The 24642-nt window shown below is 40.4% G+C and overlaps 1 protein-coding gene across 1 annotated transcript; it reads right to left on the bottom strand.

Moving 5' to 3' along the window:
* Window positions 1–109: 109 nt before the first annotated feature.
* Window positions 110–20374, bottom strand: cdcp2 (CUB domain containing protein 2). The gene is made up of 7 exons (XM_061919519.1): window positions 20308–20374; window positions 14587–14934; window positions 14173–14514; window positions 10761–11117; window positions 7359–7537; window positions 6982–7287; window positions 110–689 (listed from the first exon to the last, which is right to left on the bottom strand). The coding sequence occupies exons 1-6, from the start codon at window positions 20372–20374 to the stop codon at window positions 6985–6987; spliced, it is 1596 nt and encodes a 531-aa protein (XP_061775503.1). The 3' UTR covers window positions 110–689; window positions 6982–6984.
* Window positions 20375–24642: the final 4268 nt, after the last annotated feature.

Here is a 24642-nt window from a genome sequence, read left to right as displayed (position 1 = left end):
AAGATATAAAAATAACTAAAAACTTGTTGAAAAATAAACAAGTGATTCAATTATAAATAAAAATTTCTGCACAAAGAAGTAATCAACTTAAAGCGCCCTCTTTGGGGATTGTAATAGAGATCCATCTGGATTCATGAACTTCATTCTAAACATTTCTTCACAATAAAATACATCTTTAACATCAATATTTATGGAACATGTCCACAAAAAATCTCATAGTTGCATTTTATTTTCACAGTTTATGAACTTACATTCATATTTTGTTGAAGTATTATTCAATAAATATATTTATAAAGGATTTTGGAATTGTTGCTATTTTTACAATATTTTTGAAAAATCTCACATACCCCTTAGCATACCTTCAAGTACCCCCAGGGGTATGCGTACCCCCATTTGAGAACCACTGCTCTAAGGTACAGCTCCCGCGTCACTCTATTTATTCAGGAGTTCCATAGTCAACATCACTAAGGCCGCCTCCAAAAGGAATGCTCACATATATTATGCAAAGCAGGTCCAGTACGCACGATATGTGATGGAATGTGCTGGGCCTCGTGATTTCCTTGTTTTTTGCTTCGTCTGCGTGCTGTCATCTTATCTTCGTTGAGGTCCTTGAAGTCCTTGGCTGTTAGCGGGCTAAAACAAAGATGACATCTGCGGCTGAGGTCCCCCCTCAGACAAGAAGTTTTGTCCTAGCACAGATAGAATAAATGTAGCTTGAGCACAATAGCTAATAACTATAACAACAGACTTTAAGCACACAAAAGTTGTGTGATAATATACATACATGATTATTCTAACAATGCGCCAATCAACACTACACAATTAATTTAAAAGCCATAAGAAGAACCTTAAAATTGATCCCGAAACACTTGGGGAGCCAATGCAGGGATTTTACAACTGGTGTAATTTGAGCCCGCCTTCTGGTCTTCGTCCGGACACGTGCCACTGAATTTTGGAGTAATATCAAAAGGTGCAATAACATTTTTAGGGAGACTAGTAAGCAGGGCGTTACAATAATCTTCAAGACTTGTAATACAAGCATGCAGAGAGAATTGGGCGATCATCTTCAGATGGTAAAAAACTATTTTTGTTATATACACAATTAACCTGTGAGACATTTGACAACCAAACAATTAAACAAGGCGACTCTGTAAAGAATCTGGGTATTATCTTCCACTCAACTCTCTCGTTTCAGTCACACATTAAAGTCCTACTGAAAGCCACTACTAGCGACCACGCAGTCTGATAGTTTATATATCAATGATGAAATATTAACATTGCAACACATGCCAATACGGCCTTTTTAGTTTACTAAATTACCATTTTAAATTTTCTCGGGAGTTTCGTCTAGGAAACGTGTAGTGATGACGTGTACGCAGGACGTCACAGGTTTTTAGGAAGTAAGAGCGCTACGCACACACACAGGTAAAAGTTGTCTGCTTTAACGGCATAATTACACAGTATTTTGGAGATCTGTGTTGCTGAATCTTTTGCAATTTGTTCAATTAATATTGGAGAAGTCAGTAGAAAGATGGAGTTGGGAAGCTTTAGCCTTTAGCCACACAAACACACGGTGATTCCTTATTTAAAATTCCTGGAGGTGAAACTTTACTATGGATCAGAGTGCGGTCAAGCAGACATGGATCCCAACTAAATGTCAACCAGCAGGTTTCGGTGAGAAAATTGTGGTTAAAAAGTCGCCTCTTACCGGATATCAGCTGAGCTTGTGTCATCCATACAGCTGCCGTCGACACCCGTGAGACATGGCGTCAAGACACCCGCGGACAAACCCCTCCGACTATCAGGTGATATTAAACATACTAAAACACTAGTAACACAATAGAAAGATAAGGGATTTCCCAGAATTATCCTAGTAAATGTGTTTAAAAACATCAAAATACGTCCCAATGCTGAAGCAATTTTTTTTTCCTAGTCCGTCGCTATCAATATTCTCAAACACAAATCTTTCATCCTCGCTCAAATTAACGAGGAAATTGTCGTTTTCTCGGTCCAAATAACTGTTTTTGTTGGAGGCTCCCATTAAAATCAATGTGAATATGTGAGGAGCCTCCACACTTGCGACGTCATCATCGTCTGCGACTTCCGGTAAAGGCGAGGCTTTTTCAGGAAGTACCAAAAGTGGCGAACTTTATCGTCGATTTTCTCTACTAAATCCTTTCAACAAAAATATGGCAATATCGCGAAATGATCAAGTATGACACATAGAATGGACCTGCTATCCCCGTTTGAATAAGAAAATCTCATTTCAGTAGGCCTTTAAGAGTGTTACTAAAACGGCCTTCTTTCATCTCCGTAATATTGCTAAAATTCGTTCCATTTTGTCCACTAGCAAAGCTAAGATCAGTATTAATATGTTTGTTACGTCTCGATTACTGTAACGTGTTATTTTCGGGTCTCCCCATGTCTAGCAATAAAAGATTACAGTTGGTACAAAATGCGGCTGCTAGACTTTTGACAAAAACAAGAAAGTTTGATCACATTACGCCTGTACTGTATATACCTTTATATACATATATACATACATATATACCTATACTGTATATACCTTTATATACATATATACATACATATATACCTATACTGTATATACCTTTATATACATATATACATACATATATACCTATACTGTATATACCTTAATATACATGTATACATACATATATACCTATACTGTATATACCTTTATACACATATATACATACATATATACCTATACTGTATATACCTTTATATACATACATATATATCTATACTGTATATACCTTTATATACATATATACATACATATATACCTATACTGTATATACCTTTATATACATATATACATACATATATACCTATACTGTATATACCTTAATATACATATATACATACATATATACCTATACTGTATATACCTTTATACACATATATACATACATATATACCTATACTGTATATACCTTTATATACATACATATATATCTATACTGTATATACCTTTATATACATATATACATACATATATACCTATACTGGCTCACCTGCACTGGCTTCCTGTGCACTTAAGATGTGACTTTAAGGTTTTACTACTTACGTATGAAATACTACACGGTCTAGCTCCATCCTATCTTGCCGATTGTATTGTACCATATGTCCCAGCAAGAAATCTGCGTCCAAATAACTCCGGCTTATTAGTGATTCCAGAGCCCCAAAAAACTTGGCAGGCTATAGAGCGTTTTGTATTGGGGCTCCAGTACTCTGGAATGCCCTCCCGGTAACAGTTAGAGATGCTACCTCAGTAGAAGCATTTAAGTCCCATCTTAAAACTCATTTGCATACTCTTGCCTTTAAATACAACCCCCTTTTAGACCAGTTGATCTGCCGTCTCTTTTCTGCTCTGGCCCCCCTCTCCTGCGTGAAGAGGTTTTTAAATGACGCGCTAACTGTCCAAAGTCGGGACCCAGGGTGGACCACACATCTTTGCATCATTTGGGGATGTCTCTGCACTGCTGACCTGTCCCCACTCAAGATGATCTCCTGCTGGCCCCACTATGGACTGGACTCTCACACTATTATGTTAGATCCACTATGGACTGGACTCTCACTATATTATGTTATAAATAGTAAATGGGTTATACTTGTATAGTGCTTTTCTACTTTCAAGGTACTCAAAGCGCTTTGAGACTATTTCCACATTCACACACTGATGGCGGGGGCTGCCATGCAAGGCCCTAACCAGGACTCATCAGGAGCAAGGGTGAAGGGTCTTGCTCAAGGACACAACGGACGTGACGAGATTGGTAGAAGGTGGGGATTGAACCAGGAACCCTCAGGTTGCTGACACGGCCACTCTCCCAACACTGTTAGATCCACTCTGGACTGGACTCTCACAATATTATGTTAGATCCACTCTGGACTGGACTCTCACAATATTATATTAGATCCACTCTGGACTGGACTCTCACTATTATGTTAGATCCACTACGGATTGGACTCTCACAATATTATGTTAGATCCAGTATGGACTGGACTCTCACTATTATGTTAGATCCACTATGGACTGGACTCTCACACTATTATGTTCAATCCACTATGGACTGGACTCTGACACTATTTTGTTAGATCCACTATGGACTGGACTCTCACTATTATGTTAGATCCACTATGGACTGGACTCTCACACTATTATGTTAGATCCACTATGGACTGGACTCTCACACTGTTATGTTAGATCAACTGTGGACTGGACTCTCACTATTATGTTAGATCCACTATGGACTGGATTTTCACAATATTATGCTAGATCCACTCTGGACTGGACTCTCACACTATTATGTTAGATCCACTATGGACTGGACTCTCACACTGTTATGTTAGATCAACTGTGGACTGGACTCTCACTATTATGTTAGATCCACTATGGACTGGATTTTCACAATATTATGCTAGATCCACTCTGGACTGGACTCTCACACTATTATGTTAGATCCACTATGGACTGGACTCTCACACTGTTATGCTAAAACCACTATGGACTGGACTCTGACACTATTTTGTTAGATCCACTATGGACTGGACTCTCACAATATTATGTTAGATCCACTCTGGACTGGACTCTCACACTATTATGTTAGATCCACTGTGGACTGGACTCTCACTATTATGTTAGATCCACTATGGACTGGACTTTCACAATATTATGTGAGATCCACTCTGGACTGGACTCTCACACTATTATGTTAGATCCACTGTGGACTGGACTCTCACTATTATGTTAGATCCACTATGGACTGGACTTTCACAATATTATGTGAGATCCACTCTGGACTGGACTCTCACGCTATTATGTTAGATCCACTGTGGACTGGACTCTCACTATTATGTTAGATCCACTATGGACTGGACTTTCACAATATTATGCTAAATCCACTCTGGACTGGACTCACACTATTATATTAGATCCACTGTGGACTGGACTCTCACTATTATGTTAGATCCACTATGGACTGGACTTTCACAATATTATGCTAGATCCACTCTGGACTGGACTCTCACTATTATATTAGATCCACTGTGGACTGGACTCTCACTATTATGTTAGATCCACTATGGACTGGACTTTCACAATATTATGCTAAATCCACTCTGGACTGGACTCACACTATTATATTAGATCCACTGTGGACTGGACTCTCACTATTATGTTAGATCCACTATGGACTGGACTTTCACAATATTATGCTAGATCCACTCTGGACTGGACTCACACTATTATATTAGATCCACTGTGGACTGGACTCTCACTATTATGTTAGATCCACTATGGACTGGACTTTCACAATATTATGCTAGATCCACTCTGGACTGGACTCTCACTATTATGTTAGATCCACTATGGACTGGACTTTCACAATATTATGCTAGATCCACTCTGGACTGGACTCTGACACCATTATTGGACCTCACAAGGTTTCTCATTGTCATCCCATTGGGTTGAGTTTTTCCTTGCCCTGATGTAGGATCTGAGCCGAAGATGTCGCCATGGCTTGTGCAGCCCTTTGAGACGCACACATGATTTAGGGCTATATAAGTAAACTTTGATTGATTGATTGAGTCTCTAAGTATTCACATAACTAGTAGGCAAAATCCTGATTTGTATGAATTAAACCAGATGGCAGTAGCCCCGCTAAAAAGTACGAGTGGTCCGCGACTTTGCTGAAACTCATCCGAGTTACGTTCTCATGCACTCCAAGTCACGCAGATGTAAATAATTGCCTGCTCTAAACTAATTAATTGGGGTACATAGACACTGATAAACACTGTCTATATAAATTAAGAGCTTACTTTAGTTCCTAATTAGAAGATGTCTAGTGGGATACATTATGGTTGTCTGCAGCCAGGCATCTGCTGTGTTGTTCCCATTGGCATGGCGCAGTTGGGAGAGTGGCCTTGCCAGCAACATGAGGGTTCCTAGTTCGATCCCCACCTTCAACCAACCTCGTCACGTCCGTTTTGTCCTTGAGCAAGACACTTCACCCTTGCTCCTGATGGGTGGTGGTTAGGGCCTTTGCTTGGCAGCTCCCACCATCAGTGTGTGAATGTGTGTGTGAATGGGTGAATGTGGAAATAGTGTTTTGGTACCTTGTAGGGTAGAAAAGAGCTATACAATTATTACCCATTTATCAATCAATCAATGTTTACTTATATAGCCCTAAATCACTAGTGTCTCAAAGGGCTGCACAAACCACCACGACATCCTCGGTAGGCCCACATAAGGGCAAGGAAAACTCACACCCAGTGGGACGTCGGTGACAATAATGACCCAGTGGGACGTCGGGGACAATGATGACTATGAGAACCTTAGAGAGGAGGAAAGCAATGGATGTCGAGCGGATCTAACAGGATACTGTGAAAGTTCAATCCACAATGGATACAACACAGTCGCGAGAGTCCAGTCCAAAGAGGATCCAAGACACAGCAGCGAGAGTCCCGTTCACAGCGGAGCCAGCAGGAAACCATCCCAAGCGTAGGCGGACCAGCAGCGCAGAGATGTCCCCAGCCGATACACAGGCGAGCAGTACATGGCCACCGGATCGGACCGGACCCCCTCCACACGGGAGAATGGGACATAGAAGAAAAAGAAAAGAAACGGCAGATCAACTGGTCTAAAAAGGGAGTCTATTTAAAGGCTAGAGTATACAAATGAGTTTTAAGGTGAGACTTAAATGCTTCTACTGAGGTGGCATCGCGAACTGTTACCGGGAGGGCACTCCAGAGTACTGGAGCCCGAACGGAAAATGCTCTATAGCCCGCAGACTTTTTTTGGGCTTTGGGAATCACTAATAAGCCGGAGTCCTTTTAACAGATACAAAGCTTGTACTGGATGCCGTGAGTGTACCTAATGATGTGGCCTATTGATATGTGTTTTAACCAATTGCTGGATGTCAGGTGGTAGACATGGTGGTGTCGTTAACGTACCTGTTAAAGGAGCACCAACCAGACGATGGCTATCACCATGAGAATGACGGCCAACACGCAGATGCTGATGAAGACAATGTCGCTGAGGTCGTGGGGCTCGGAGTGCGGGCGGCCAGCGTGCCCGCCGCCGGAGTCGCCGTGCAGTGCCCGCTGCTCCAGGCGTCGCTCCTCGGCCGAGACAATGGAGACAGACGCCACCTTCTTCATGGCGTCGCACTGCACCTTGTACTCCTGAACGTTGCGCTCGTCGCCGTCCGAGAAGTCGATGTAGAGCTTGTTCACCAGCATGGTAACGTTGCGGTGTTTCTGCAAGGTGGACGCACGCCGAGGTCATTCTCCGTCACCAGCATTTGACTTTTGTCTTGATGGGGTGTCACCTGGCTGGCGGTGCCGCAGTTGACGAACTGCGCCAGGATCTTGTAGGAAGTGGCGGTCAGCTGGGCGGTGCAGGAGGGGTTGCCCAGGTAGATGCGTTCCCGGTCCAGCTGGGGCAGCGACTGCTGGGGTATCAGGATGGTGAACTCTGACCTGGTGCAGCTCACGTTCACAGGTACAACTTGGGGGGGGGGCACACACACACTTAACTGGACATGTCATCAGCTACACTTCAAAAAGTCAGTGTTCAAAAACAAAAAAAACAAAAAAACAAAAATTTGGTTGTTTTTATTTGGACCGAACACAATTATCTGCCAATAGAACAAGAAAATTTACCCTGTCAAGACTTTCCAAAACAAGTAAAATGAGCTAACCTCAATGAACCCAAAAATACCTTAAGATAGGTACCGCATTTTTCGGAGTATAAGTCGCACCTGCGTAAAACAACTTGCACTGAGCCTAGTCTATAAAATCCGCTACACCTCCTTGATACCGAAGTACATGTCAAACTACTTCCTTAACGTAAATGACCGCCATAACCACAACACCAGGGGGAGCTCCACAAACCACGTTAAACCCAGATTTCGATCTAACAAAGGTCTTAACTCATTCTCTTTCTATGCCACATGAATGTGGAATGCACTCCCAACAGGTATAAAAGTAAGTGCATCTCTATATTCCTTCAAAACCGCTCTAAAACAACAACACCAGGCAACTTCAACACTTTACTAATACCCTCCTCCATTCACATCCCATCTCCCCGGATTATAAACAACTCAAATGTACTTCTAATGTATATACTTGTTCTTATGCTATGTGAACTCACTATGTTCTCTGCTGGCTGTACATATCCTACTAAATAAGACCTACACTGTTTCAATGTCCACATTTCTCTGTTGATGCAATTGTTGATGACTGAAGTACTGATATCAACCAAAGCTCCTCATCCCACCCCCCGGATTGTAAATAATGTAAATAATTCAATGTACATACTATGATGATTAACTTGTGTGATGACTGTATTATGTTGATAGTATATATTTGTACCATGAATTGATTAACGTGGACCCCGACTTAAACAAGTTGAAAAACTTATTGGGGTGTTACCATTTAGTGGTCAATTTTACGGAATATGTACTGAACTGTGCATTCTACTAATAAAAGTATCAATCAATCAATGCCGGAAATGCATAATAAAGAATGAAAAAAACATGTATAAGTTGCACTGGAGTATAAGTCGCATTTTTGGGGGGAAATTTATTTGATAAAATCCAACACCAAGAATAGACATTTGAAAGGCAATTTAGAATAAATAAAGAATAGTGAACAACAGGCTGAATAAGTGTACGTTATATGAGGCATAAATAACCAATTGATAAGGCGCCTGGTATGTTAACCTAACATATTATGGTAAGAGTCATTCAAATAACTATAACATATAGAACATGCTATACCTTTACCGAACAATCTGTCACTCCTAATTGCTCAATCCCATGAAATCTTATATGTCCAGTCCCCTACGTCAATCAGCTAAATAATATCATTTGATATTTTACGGTAATGTGTTAATAATTTTACACATAAGTCGCACCCCCGGCCAAACTATAAAAAAAACTGATTTATACTCCGAAAAATACGGTATATTCTTACCAATAACAAATGCACTTTTCATGGTAGAAAAAAAAGAGATCCTTTTGCTTAATATGTTGAAAAATATTCTTAAATTAAATAAATGCTAGTGCCATTATCTTGACATATTGATATGCGCCTGGCATTACATTTCTTGAAACCAGCAAACTTATACCTAAAACTAGTTTACCATTCTTAATGGAAAGGCAAGAAGGCAACCGCTTGTTACTCTCGGGGTCTCCTAGCCGCTCAGGCAAATCATATTGTCTAAAAATGCATTTTTCCATCGACAACATGACATCATCGCGCCAAGACCGTGCTCTTTCAGTCAGTTAGAGCGCATATATACAGCCCGGCCCAAAAATGTTTCAAGGTAATTTGAAAGAATTCACCTGAATGTGCATGAATTATCTCTGTTCAAAATTGTTAGAAATGTCACATGTTAAATGTTTAAATATTAACTGTTAGTTTACTGCACTTTGCCAACTGTACTACTATATGAGTACGTATTTTCTATTGTTTCATTGAAAATAAAACAGCAAAGTCCATTTGGCTGTCACCCGTTTTAATTATTAGACCCAATTGAGTCAAAGTTGTGATTTTTTATTTCATGCTTGAAATAAGAAATTACTACTTTAGAAAAGTAGTTTTATACTTGTGAGTGTTGATGACACAGCTTTGCAACAGTTGATATTCTAGTTTCAAGCATGTTTTACTCAATATAGGTCATAAAATCTAAGCAACAAGCTGTAATATCTTAGTGACATCATTTAGGACCAAAACCCTTAAAACAAGTAAAACACTCTCACATAAAATCTGCTTAGTGAGAAGAATTATCTTACCGGACAGAAAATAAGCAAATGTCACCCATATTTGAGATATTTAATCTTACCTAAATTTCAGTCTTTGCAGTGTATACCTGCCTGATTTAATACCACATCACGCAAAAAAATATGCTTTCTTTTAAAGATGTAAATGCCCAGTTTTTATGGATCTATTATATATATATATATATATATATATATATATATATATATATATACACACTGTTTGCCCCAGCAAGACAATGCCAAGCCACATTCAGCATGTATTACAACAGCGTGGCTTCGTAAAAAAAAGAGTGCGGGTACTTTCCTGGCCCGCCTGCAGTCCAGACCTGTCTCCCATCGAAAATGTGTGGCGCATTATAAAGCGTAAAATACGACAGCGGAGACCCCGGACTGTTGAACGACTGAAGCTCTACATAAAACAAGAATGGGAAAGAATTCCACTTTCAAAGCTTCAACAATTAGTTTCCTCAGTTCCCAAACGTTTATTGAGTGTTGTTAAAAGAAAAGGTGATGTAACACAGTGGTGAACATGCCCTTTCCCAACTACTTTGGCACGTGTTGGAGCCATGAAATTCTAAGTTAATTATTATTTGCAAAAAAAAAGTTTATGAGTTTGAACATCAAATATGTTGTCTTCGTAGCATATTCAACTGAATATGGGTTGAAAAGGATTGGCAAATCATTGTATTCCGTTTATATTTACATCTAACACAATTTCCCAACTCATATGGAAACGGGGTTTGTATATGTATGGTTTGATGGCGGAATGTTTGAATTAGTAGAGAAATGTGAAACTTGGGAACATTTTTCATTGATTCATAAAATGTGGAATTCCTGAAAATGTTCAATTCATTTTCATTCATTGTGAAATGAAAAAAAAAAAAGGACCACACCTGTAGTATTTCTGGGTATTGGCATTCCAAAGATAAATGGGATTTTTTTTACCTCCAAGATAAGACGCCGTGAAGCCTCTGTGTGCCTCATCTCTGTCCGTGCTCAAAACCACCAGCATCTTGTTGCCCCGGGAGACGAGAGACGGCGGCCTCTCCCCGCCACACCAGCTCCCCAGCAGCGGCGCATCCGTCTGCCGGCCGCCGTCGTACACGGCCAACGAGTCGTAGTCGCATTCACCCGTCAAAGTGTTGCGGCCCTCCAGGTCCACGACGGGGAAGAAGAGCTTGATGCGGTAACCGGCCGCCAGCGAGATGCTCCAGTGGCAGTTGATGTTGTTGGGGTAGATCTCAGGGAAGTGAGGGCTGCTGAAATTACCGCTCACGGCCGACAACACCTGCTGGCATTCACCTGGTGATCAACATACGATAACGATGGTGAAACTGGCAACAGGGAAAAACAACTCTGCGGAAGTTACAGTGGGAGTAACGCAACGGAGCCCCAGTGGCTTAACGGAGCCAATTACCTCTTAAACCAGGGATTGTAGGTTGGAAACCCATCTGGATTTAGCAGTTGGACTTTCATCTGGGTTTTAAATTCAATGCAAGTTGCTGTGAAATATGTGATATTGATCAGCAATCTGCAAGAATGTCAGCGTCGTTCTTTTTTAGCCGAGTTCTATTTTCATTCCATCACAGGATGTGATAAGTCTCACACAGGACGTCATCTTTTTCCTACTTCCCCTCTTCAATTTGGCACCTTCTCTGCTATCTATTGATCCGTCAGTCAGTCAGTCACTCGTCCATCCAGATTGGCAGTTTTTCTGTCTCTTCATACTTATCTGTGTCTATCTGTACAACTTTTTGCCTGTTAATCCATCTTTCTATCCATTCATTTGTTTGTCTGTCAGTCATCCACCTTTCCTATTCCATCCATGCATCCGTCTGTCCAGCCACCCTTTGGTTGGTCTTGCATCGATCCGTTTGTTAATTTCTTTAAGTCCGTGCATCCATATTTATCCGCCTTTCCTTCATTCTGTCTTGCATCCATCCATTGGTGAATCAGTGTGTCAATCAGTTCATCCGTTCATCCACTTGTCAGTCCGTCTATCCAACTTTGTGCGTGTCTGTCAATGCATTTATTTGTCCATTATGTCTGTTCATCTATCCACCTTTTTGTCTATCCATCAATCAGTCATCTACCTTCATCCCACCATCCATGCATTCATCTGTCCATCCACCCATTGTTTATTTTATGTCTTTCAACCATACATTTGTAAATCAATGTGTCCATTAGTTCATGCCTTCATCTATCTGTCATTCAGTTTATCCAACTTTCTGTCTGTCCGTCCGTCCTTCCATCCATCCGTCCAGCTCTGTGGCTTGGTCTGTCCATCCATTTTTCAGTAAATACATCTTCCACCGTCCTGGGCATGACGTTTAAGTGCATCCGGCAGTGGAGGCTCCTTTAAGGGGTCTTAGGGCACTAGGAGGTTAACCTCTTTACTACTGTCACCCTAGGTGGCCCTTGCCAAAGGCCTAGTACCTGACTTCCCCCTAGCCAGGGATACGGTGAAGACCTCAACGGCGGAGCTGGCGGAAGACGGTAGATTTAAGAACCACCACAACGGCTGCGATGGTGGAAGAAGGCACCCCCACATCCATGTGGGCCCAGTTATGGGGAAATAACAACCCAAGGCCTCAACGGTGAAACAGGCGGAAGATGATTGCTAACCCTATGGAGCGTCACAACGGCTGGGATGGCGGGTGAAGGCTGCAGCAGAAAAGGGTACCCAGTCGTCTTGGACTCCATGCCACTGGACCATGACCCGGATCTGTCAAGGATCGTGTGGTGACTGTCTGTGCACCAGTCTACCCACGTTAAACAAAGTCACCCACAGGCATCCTCCATAAAAGGATACCCCTCTACCAGGAGGATTGTCATACTCACTTCTAGTGACCGCCAATGACATCTTCCAACCGGCTCTGAAATTCCGTCCATCATCTGTCTTCCTAGGTTTCCATCCATTCATATTTCTTTCAACACTCCATCTTTTTGTGTATCCTTTAAGCATACAAATTTCTGTCTATTATACATGTATTTGTCTCCCCATCCATCATTTCTGCCCTCCTGACCGTCCTATCAATTCACCTTTCTGTCTCTCCATACATCCATTTGTTTGTCTGTCAGTCATCCATCTCTATCCCTCCGTCCATGCAAGTGTCACCCCAGTCATCCATCATTGAGTATTTCCTCCATCTGATTGTCCATTTCTCTCCATCCATGCATCCATAGTTTTGTTCATCCCTTTATCCAATTGTCAGTCAATTTTCTGTCCATCCGCCCTTCCATCCATCTATGTTGCTTGGTTTAGCCATCCATCTTTTGTCATAGACCTATTCATCCATCCATTTGTTTGTCTGTGAGTCATCCATCTCTACCCCTCCATGCATGCAACTGTCACCCCAGTCATCTATCATTGAGTTTTTCCTCCATCTGATTGTCCATTTCTCTTTAACCGTGCATCCATAGGTCTGTTCATCCCTTTATCCATTCGTCAGTCAACTTTCTGCCCGTTCATCCTTCCATCCATCTATGTTGCTTGGTTTAGCCATTCATCTTTTGTCATAGACCTATTCATCCATTTGTCAGTCAATCCATTCTCCAACCAGCTTTGTATTTTCGTCCATCCATCCGTCTTCCTGTCCCACTCTTTCATCCATCCGTTTGTCCATTTCTCTGTCCATGCATCCGTATCAATTTTCTTTCTGTCTTTCATCCACTTATTTGTAGATCTGTTCATTTGCCCATCTCATCCCTCAATCCCTCATCATCATTTATCAGTTAAAGTTAAAGTCCCAACGATAGTCCCACACACACTAGGTGTGGTGAAACTACCCTCTACATTTGACCCATCCCCATGTTCACCCCCTGGGAGGTGAGGGGAGCAGTGAGCATCAGCATTGGCCGTGCTCGGGTATCATTTGGTGATTTAAACCCCAATTCCAACCCTTGATACTGAGTGCCAAGCAGGGAGTCAATGGGTCCCATTTTTGTAGTCTTTGGTATGACTCGGCAGGGGTTTGAACTCCTGACCTCCCAGTCTCAGGGCGGACACTCTAACCAGAAGGCCACTGAGCAGTCCTTCCTTCCTTTCATCCATCCCCTTTGCTTGACCTATCCATTCATCCATCCAGCTAGCAATCAATTCATTCTCCAACCAGTTCTGTAGTTCCATCATTTAATTTCTTACACAATTATGTCCCACAATTGCTAACACCATGTGCAATGGTATTTTGTCTCACTCTTCCTCTATCTTCTCTCTTAAAATCTAGTCAATCGAGGCAAATGACCGCTTCCCCCACCACTTACTCTCGGTTCCTGAATGATTGTTTTTCTATTGGGAGCAGATTTGTTGCATATCAGTTGAAATATTATAGATCATCTGACATCCAGGAGGAGTTACCTGAGTAGTAGTAGGCCTTAAAGCCACGGCCAGCGATGTTGAAGTCTGATTTGAAGACCACCATCAGCTGGCTAGAGGTGGAGATGGACGTTGGGGGTTTGTCAGCCCCGCAGTAGGTGCCAAGGTGTCGATGGCCGACGCTGGGGCCGTCAAACATTGCCACGTAGTCAAAATTGCAGCCCTTGTTGTCTTCCATCTGGAAGTCTAGGAAGACCAAGGTGACCACGCTGCTGTTGGACACCTGGATGAACCAAGTGCAGTCTGCGTTGTTGCTGTAGTCCTGAGGGTAGCCTGGACTGGAGATCACACCTGATAGGCCGGTCAGGACCCCGCCGCACATATCTATGGACACATAGACCCTCTTTGTTGACTCATTTAACCACATTTATTTTGATAATGCTCGTATGCAATCACCTTTCCTGTAGCCAACGCTGAAGCCCTTGTGGACGACGTGGCGGTCCGAGTGGAAGATGATCGACATGACGTTCCAGGACGAGGTGAACGGAGGCGGGGCGCCGTCTCCGCAGAAGGTGCCGAGCAGGTTGCCCTCGTCGCCGGGGACGCCGTTGTAGATCTTGACGTGGTCGTAGGCACAACCGGCGTGGAACTCCAGCTCAAAGTGGTGGAAGTTGAGCAGCACAGAGGAACCTTCCGGTACCACGATGAGCCAGGAACAGTCAATGTTGTACGGGTAGAGGCCTGGGAAGTTTGGGCTAGAGAGGTTGCCAGAGGGTGCAGAGAGGATGCCGCCACATTTGACTCCTTAAAAGTGACAAAAACACCATTGTCATTATAGTAAGTACACTTTTGTACATGTTTGTAAGCGATTTTACGTATTTCATTTTGCAGCGCCATTTACAAAAATATATTTAGATACAGTGCATCCATCCTTCTATTTTCTACCGCTTGTCCCTCTCATGGGTGCTGGAGCCTATCCCAGCTGCACTCGGGCGGAAGGCAGTGTACACGTTGGACAGACAACATTCACATTCACACACTAGGGCCAATTTTAATGTTGCCAATCAACCTATCCCCAGGTGCATGTCGTTGGAGGTGGGAGGGGCCTATCCCCAGGTGCATGTCTTTGGAGATGGCAGAAAGCCGGAGAACCTGGAGAAAACCCACGCAGTCACGAGGTGAACATGCAAACTCCACACAGAAAAACCCAGAGCCCAGATATCGGACTCAGGACCTTCGTATTGGGAGGCACGAGCACTAACCCTTCTCCCACCGTGCTGCGTAGATACAGTACAGTGTACACTAAATAAAACTACACTTTAATAAAGGCCTTAGTGGCCACATGCGTGGACAGCACCTTTTAGATCTTATTTCCAAAATTGTGTACACTACTGAATTGGGGTCTTATGGCCACTTATGTGGACACTTATACTGCCATCTGGTGGTGTCAGAAGAGTATAACATACAATGGAATTTTGAAAAAAAAAGGAGTAAAAATAAAAATTAGCATGTCACTAAACACAAAGTACACATTTGTGTACTTATGGACTAAGTACATTATATCAAAATATGATTTTTAGTTTTATTCTAATTAGGGTCCAATGAGCCCAAATAGCAAAAAGAAATAAAAAAAAATAAAAACGTGTTAACAAACAGCTTGGGCCTTAAGAGGTTTAGTAAGTTTATTTGTGTCGGATAATAAACATTCTGTATATTTAGATCAGAGGTGGGTAGAGTAGCCATACATTTTAACCAAGTAAGAGTACCATTACTTTAGAATAATATGACTCAGGTAAAAATAAAAAGTAGTCATCAAAATAATTACTAAGTATTACGTGGAAATACTACTCAAGTTTGGAGTAACTTGTGAGTAACTTCTGATATATTTAGTAAACAGCTAAAATGATGTATAAAGCAAACCTGCTACCCAATAATGTACAAGAAATCTTCTCAACAAAAGAGGAGAAATATAACCTTAGAGGAAAATCACATTTTAAACCTGTTTATGCCCGTACAACACTTAAAACCTTTAGTATATCAGTATGTGGAATTAAATTATGAACCGGATTAACTAAAGAAATCAAACAAAGAAGCAATATGATTCACTTTAAGAGACTGTTCAAACTACAAGTGTTCACAAAGTACACAGAACAAGAATTACGATCAACATCTTGAACCCTTTTTTTATTGAGACATAGATTATTCATGTTTACTTACATAAGAAATAAATACTATAGTATTTTTTCACTGTTCTGTAACAGAGAAACAAGGAAATTGGATAAAATTGCTATGGTATTAATAAGCTCTGCTTTTTCCTACTCCTCTTCGGACGTGCTGTAAAGAAACAACTGGAAATGCGTGATGCATTATGTTGTATTGCTTGCATGTTCCAAAAAAACTGAAACTGAAGTGAAATGATATAAACTTGAACACGCATTAAACAAGAGAAGTATCCCACACTTCTCTTTATAAAGTAAATCTGAACAGCCAATATGGGCATCTACATCAACTGTATGATTAGCCTGAGAAGCTGGACAGGACAAAAATAATAATAATACAATAAAATAAAACAGATATTTTAGCATCCTTGCCAGGTGTTGGACTTGTTCTGCTTCAGTATGATGCAGACTAGCAGTGAGCCGCTCACTAACTATGTTAGCTACCTCTCTTTTGTTTCTAATGTATATTTTCTGCTGGATGTACTCTATTTTATGCTGCAGCGGTTACATATACTGTAATATTGTACATATGAATAATATAAATACAGTCTATTATACAGCATTATTCACATGTGAATAATATAAATACAGTCTATTATACAGCATTATTTACATGCATATAAAATATACACAGTCTATTATACAGCATTATTCACATGTGAATAATATAAATACAGTCTATTATACAGCATTTTTCACATGCGAATAACATAAATTCAGTCTATTATACAGCATTAGTCACATTTGAATAATATAAATTCAGTCTATTATACAGCATTATTCACATGAGAATAATATACAGTATTATACAGCATTATTCACATGCGAATAACATACATTCAGTCTATTATACAGCATTATTCACATTTGAATAACATAAATTCAGTCTATTATACAGCATTATTCACATGTGAATAACATAAATATAGTCTATTAAACAGCATTATTCCCATGTGAATAATATAAATGCAGTCTATTATACAGCATTATTCCGATGTGAATAATATAAATACAGTCTATTATACAGCATTTTTCACATGCGAATAACATAAATTCAGTCTATTATACAGCATTATTCACATGAGAATGATACACAGTATTATACAGCATTATTTACATGCGAATAACATAAATTCAGTCTATTATACAGCATTATTCACATTTGAATAATATAAATTCAGTCTATTATACAGCATTATTCACATGTGAATAATATAAATACAGTCTATTAAACAGCATTATTCACATGTGAATAATATAAATACAGTATATTATACAGCATTATTTATATGTGAATACTATAAATACAGTCTATTATACAGCATTATTCACATGTGAATAATATAAATACAGTCTATTATACAGCATTATTCACATGCGAATAATATAAACAGTATTATACAGCATTATTCACATGCGAATAACATAAATTCAGTCTATTATACAGCATTATTCACATTGAATAATATAAATTCAGTCTATTATACAGCATTATTCACCTGTGAATAACATAAATACAGTCTATTATACAGCATTATTCATATGTGAATACCATAAATACAGTCTATTATACAGCATTATTCACATGTGAATAACATAAATATAGTCTATTAAACAGCATTATTCCCATGTGAATAATATAAATGCAGTCTATTATACAGCATTATTCCGATGTGAATAATATAAATACAGTCTATTATACAGCATTTTTCACATGCGAATAACATAAATTCAGTCTATTATACAGCATTATTCACATGGGAATAATATAAATACAGTCTATTATACAGCATTATTCACATGCGAATAATAAAAACAGTATTATACAGCATTATTCACATGCGAATAACATAAATTCAGTCTATTATACAGCATTATTCACATTGAATAATATAAATTCAGTCTATTATACAGCATTATTCACCTGTGAATAACATAAATACAGTCTATTATACAGCATTATTCACATGTGAATACTATAAATACAGTCTATTAAACAGCATTATTCACATGTGAATAACATAAATATAGTCTATTAAACAGCATTATTCCCATGTGAATAATATAAATGCAGTCTATTATACAGCATTATTCCGATGTGAATAATATAAATACAGTCTATTATACAGCATTTTTCACATGCGAATAACATAAATTCAGTCTATTATACAGCATTATTCACATGAGAATGATACACAGTATTATACAGCATTATTTACATGCGAATAACATAAATTCAGTCTATTATACAGCATTATTCACATTTGAATAATATAAATTCAGTCTATTATACAGCATTATTCACATGTGAATAATATAAATACAGTCTATTAAACAGCATTATTCACATGTGAATAATATAAATACAGTCTATTATAGAGCATTATTCACATGTGAATAATATAAATACAGTCTATTATACAGCATTATTCACATGTGAATAATATAAATACAGGCTATTATACAGCATTATTCACATGTGAATAATATAAATACAGGCTATTATACAGCATTATTCACATGCGAATAACAAATTCAGTCTATTATACAGCATTATTCACATTGAATAATATAAATTCAGTCTATTATACAGCATTATTCACATGCGAATAACATAAATTCAGTCTATTATAAAGCATTATTCACATGTGAATAACATAAATACAGTCTTATTTATATTATTCACATGTGAATAATATGAATACAGTCAAATGCAGAGGACAAGTTTCGCCACACCCAGTGTGTGTGTGACAATTATTGGTACTTCAACTTTTTAAATTATACAGCATTATTCACATGTGAATAACATAAATACAATCTATTATTGATGTTATTCACATGTGAATAATGCTGTATAATAGACTGTATTTATATTATTCACATGTGAATAATATAAATAATAGATTTTTTTTTATGTGAATAATGCTGTATAATATACTGTATTTATATTATTCACAAGTAAAAAAAACAACTAAGTGTTTATTGTTTATTGTGAGTGAACTGTGGTGCTGAATTTCCCCCAGGGATCAATAAAGTACTTTCTATTATATTCTATGGTAATTTGTTATGCATTGTATTTATATGGCAGAGGGGTTAGTGCGTCTGCCTCACAATACGAAGGTCCTGCAGTGCTGGGTTCAAATCCAGGCTCGGGATCCTTCTGTGTGGAGTTTGCATGTTCTCCCCATGAATGTGTGGGTTCCCTCCGGGTACTCCGGCTTCCTCCCACCTCCAAAGACATGCACCTGGGGATAGGTTGATTGGCAACACAAAATTGGCCCTAGTGTGTGAATGTGAGTGTGAATGTTGTCTGTCTATCTGTGTTGGCCCTGCCATGAGGTGGCGACTTGTCCAGGGTGTACCCCGCCTTCCGCCCGATTGTAGCTGAGATAGGCGCCACCGCCCCCCGCGGCCCCGAAAAAGAATAAGCGGTAGAAAATGGATGGAAATATAATATAATATAATATATCAGTGTATTATATACTGTATATATAATGTGTAAATATTTCATATATGTTATATTTTATATTGCTACTATGGTACATTTTTTGTCTACTTAATACCTGCATTATCCTTTCCATCTTTACCCTTTCCATCCTTTGAAACTGAGCTACTGTGTGGAACAATTTCACTTGTGGATCAATAAAGTTTGTCTAAGTCTTAAAAAAAAAAAGAACACGCATGAAATAAAAGTACAAAAAAATAATAGAATAAATTGCCAACAAATCTACTAGACAAGCATTGTTTGTAAGGGACCAGTATAGTTAAACACATGCTTGTTCGTTGTTTCCTTGTCAGCATAAAACAGAATTTGATTTACAACATTTAACCGTCAGCAGTATCCCGGCTCGTCTCTTAACTCCAATCTCCGTCCAACGTTGGTCTTAAATATAAGACAGAGCCAAGCCATCAAGCTGGCGGCGCCGCCTCTCCGTTACGATAACAAACGACAGCTCACCTCGTCCCGCCGCGGCCTTGTCGACCAGCAGCAGGAAATGAAGAAGCGAGGCGACCCTGGGACTCATATTATTGTTGATTTAGCCACCAAACGTATAAAAGAGGCAGCCGAGACGGGGGCGGCATGACGGCAGCACGGGATGACACGAAGCACTTAGCTGCTGAGGGACGCTGCTGAAAAATTCATCCCCTCCTCTCCCGGGTGGACAAACCTGATCCCCACCTGAGTCTGGCTTTGGCCGCCTACCCCTCCGGCCTCACTAATTTTTAATGAGAGCAATCCTATGAGAGGTGTGTCAGCACACCGTTTTTTTTTTTAATGGCGGTCACAGCAAGACAGAACGTATGTCAGCAATGTCATCAATAGCAATACAACATTGCGAGCAGCAAGCCAGATTTTAATGGTGTTGTAACAATACCAATATTTTGGTACCGGTGCTAAAATTATTTCAGTATGTGGAGAGGCAGAGCCGACGGTCTGACGGAGCGGCAGGGCATGCTGGAGAACGGCCCAAGATGGCGCCAAGGAGGCGGAGAATGTGGACGAGCGGAGAGGCGGGGTGTGCCGGGAGCGACGCCACAATCGAGTTCAGGTGCGTGGATCACACAATCAACTTATCTCCTCTCAATGTATAAAAGGGCAGAAGGAGGAGGAGAGCCCGCAGAAGCGACCGAAGAGCAGAAGCAACGAGCAGACGAGGACGGCGGTGGCTGAAAAGCGGGCCGTGAGCGAGCAGTGGAGAGGAGCAGCTGAAAAGCGATCCGACCTGAAGACAAAGCTTTATTTGAAAGAAATAAAGAAGTCAAACCTGCTCAAAGCAATGTCCTTCCTGAGTGGTCCAGAGAACCCGAGCAACGACAGCAAAAGTCATCCACACAGTACTTTTCTAAATAAAGAGGACCACAAGAAAATTGCATTATTGGTTTTATTTTAACAAAACATTTTAGGGTACATTAAACATATGTTTCTTATTGCAGTTAAGTCCTTAAATAAAGTAGTGAACATGGAAATGGTTTAAATGTTGAAATCATTTAAACGCAGAAATGGTTTGAATGTTGGAATGGTTTGAATCTTGAAGAGTTAGAATTTCCAGGAAAACCGGAATTTGGTTTGGAACTTGGGAAAGTGCTAGTTTGAATGTCCAGGATGAGTGGAATCTGTTAATGTTGGAATGATTTGAATAGGTTGAAAAATGGGAACTTCCTGGAAAATTGGGGATTTGGGGAAAAGCGGGATATTTTGAATTTCTAGAATGGTGGAATGCGTTGAAGAATGTGGCAATTGTGGAAGTTTGAAAAATGGCCAATTCATTTTGAATGGGGAAAATGCACCAAAAAAAAGGGAATTATGGAAGGCACAGAATTCCTGAACAAGCTGAATATTTAGAATGTCGGATTGGTTTGAATGTTGAAGAGTTGAAATATGTCTGGATTGGAAAAATGTCCTATTTTGGGGGAACTTCCAGGAAATTTGTGAATTTTGGGAAAAGCGGGATTTGTTTAATGGCCAAAAATGGCCAATTCATTTTGAATGGAGAAAATGCACCAAATAAAAAAAAAAAAGGGAAATCCGGGAATTGTTTTTTAGAATTGTTGAACCGGAGCACAGAGTTCCTGAACAGGCTGAATATTTTGAATTTTGGAATGGTTTGAATGTTGAAGAGTTTGAATTTCCAGGAAAACCGGAATTTGGCCCTGAACTTGGGAAAGTATTAGTTTGAAAGTCCACTATGTCTGACACATCAACATGTGTGTTATATTTATACATGAGAGCATTTTTGTTGTAAATTGTTAAGTCCATTTTCCATCCATTTTTCCTTCGCTTATGCCCTTTGGGGTCACGGGGGGCGCTGGTGCCTATCTCAGCTACAATCGGGCGGAAGGCAGCGTACACCCTGGACAAGTCGCCACCTCATCGCAGTAAATTGTGAGGTGTGTCTGTTAAAATCATGGTTGTGTTTTTACAAATGATGACAGACGTGAACAAGAGCATTGTATTGTGTTTTTGTGATGATGTAAATGAGGTGTGGTTGTTAGAATAATTGTTTCTAAACTATCACAAAAACTTTGTGTTACTTTGAGTTCCCAGCGAGAAGACCAAAAGCTGTCTTTGGAACCAACCAAGAGTAAGGCTTGTAAAACTCCACTGTGTAGGGGGGGAAGCAAGATGAAGGTGTTCCTGTGTCTTTCATGTATTTAGAATCAAACAGAAAGATATTGTTTTTCCCAAGGACTAAAAAGCGAAGAGGAAGCAGGACTAGAGTCCCCTCCAGGCGACGTCCTTTTTCAACTGTTTAGCGTTAAACAATTACAGTTGGTACAAAATGCGGCTGCTAGACTTTTGACAAGAACTTTTGATCATATTAGGCCTATACTGTGTATGCCTTTATATACATATATACATACATATATACCTATAATGTATATACCTTTATATACATATATACATACATATATACCTATACTGTATATACCTTTATATACATATATACATAAATATATACCTATACTGTATATACCTTTATATATATGTATACATACATATATACCTGTACTGTATATACCTTTGTATACATATATACATACATATATACCTATACTGGCTCACCTGCACTGGCTTCCTGTGCACTTAAGATGTGACTTTAAGGTTTTACTACTTACGTATAAAATACTACACGGTCTAGCTCCAGCCTAGCTTGCTGATTGTATTGTACCATATGTCCCGGCAAGAAATCTGCCTTCAAAAAACTCTGGCTTGTTAGTGACTCCCAGAGTCCAAAAAAAGTATGCGGGCTATAGAGCGTTTTCTAATCGGGCTCCAGTACTCTGGAATGCCCTCCCGGTAATAGTGAGAGATTGTACCTCAGTGGAAGCATTTAAGTCCCGTCTTAAAACTCATTTGTATACTCTAGCCTTTAAATAGACCCCCTTTTTAGACCAGTTGATCTGCCGTTTATTTTCTTTTACACTCCCTTGTGAAGGTGTGGGGGAAGGGGAGCACAGGTCCGGGACCCGGGTTGGACCGCTTGCCTGTGCATCGGTTGGGGACATCTCTGCGCTGCTGACCCGACCCCGCTTGGGATGATCTCCTACTTGCCCCACTATGGACTGGACTCTCACTATTATGTTAGATCCACAATGAACTGGACTCTAGCTATGATGTTAGATCCACTATGGACTGGACTCTCAGACTATTATGCTGGATCCACTATGGACTGGACTCTCACACTACTTAGGGGCGACATGGCGTAGTGGGTACAACGGCCGTGCCAGAAACCTGAGGGTTGCAGGTTCGCTTCCCACCTATTGACATCAAAATCGCTGCTGTTGTGTCCTTGAGCAGGACACTTCACCCTTGCCCCCGGTGCCCCTCACACCGGTGAATGAATGATGAATGAATGATAGGTGGTGATCGGAGGGGCCGTAGGCGCAAACTGGCAGCCACGCTTCCGTCAGTCTACCCCAGGGCAGCTGTGGCTACTGATGTAGCTTACCACCACCAGGTGTGAATGAATGATGGGTTCCCACTTCTCTGTGAGCGCTTTGAGTCTCTAACAATAGAAAAGCACGATATAAATCTAATCCATTATTATTATTATTATTAAGGGGGTCCATTCCGATGACCATGGATGAAGTACTGGCTGTTCAGAGTCGAGACCCAGGATGGACCGCTCGTCGGGACCCAGGACTGACCGCTCGCCTGTATCGATTGGGGACATCTCTACGCTGCTGATCCGCCTCCGCTTGAGATGGTTTCCTGTGGACGGGACTCTCGCTGCTGTCTTGGATCCGCTTTGAACTGAACTCTCGCGGCTGTGTTGGAGCCACTATGGATTGAACTTTCACAGTATCATGTTAGACCCGCTCGACATCCATTGCTTTCGGTCCCCTAGAGGGGGGGGGGGGTTGCCCACATCTGAGGTCCTCTCCAAGGTTTCTCATAGTCAGCATTGTCACTGGCGTCCCACTGGATGTGAATTCTCCCTGCCCACTGGGTGTGAGTTTTCCTTGCCCTTTTGTGGGTTCTTCCGAGGATGTTGTAGTCGTAATGATTTGTGCAGTCCTTTGAGACATTTGTGATTTGGAGCTATATAAATAAACATTGATTGATTGATTGATATTATTACTATTATGCTGGGTCCACTATGGACTGGACTCTCATACTATTATGTTAGATCCACTATGGACTGGACTCTCACTATTACTTTATTCCTGATGGGTGCTGGTTAGCGCCTTGCATGGCAGCTCCCTCCATCAGTGTGTGAATGTGTGTGTGAATGGGTAAATGTGGAAGTAGTGTCAAAGCGCTTTGAGTACCTTGAATAAATGGTAAATG

The sequence above is a fragment of the Nerophis ophidion genome, linkage group LG14, assembly GCF_033978795.1.
Source record: "Nerophis ophidion isolate RoL-2023_Sa linkage group LG14, RoL_Noph_v1.0, whole genome shotgun sequence".
NCBI lineage: Eukaryota > Metazoa > Chordata > Actinopteri > Syngnathiformes > Syngnathidae > Nerophis > Nerophis ophidion.
Note: the sequence above shows the minus strand (reverse complement) of the source record. Positions and strands in the feature narration are given on the sequence as shown.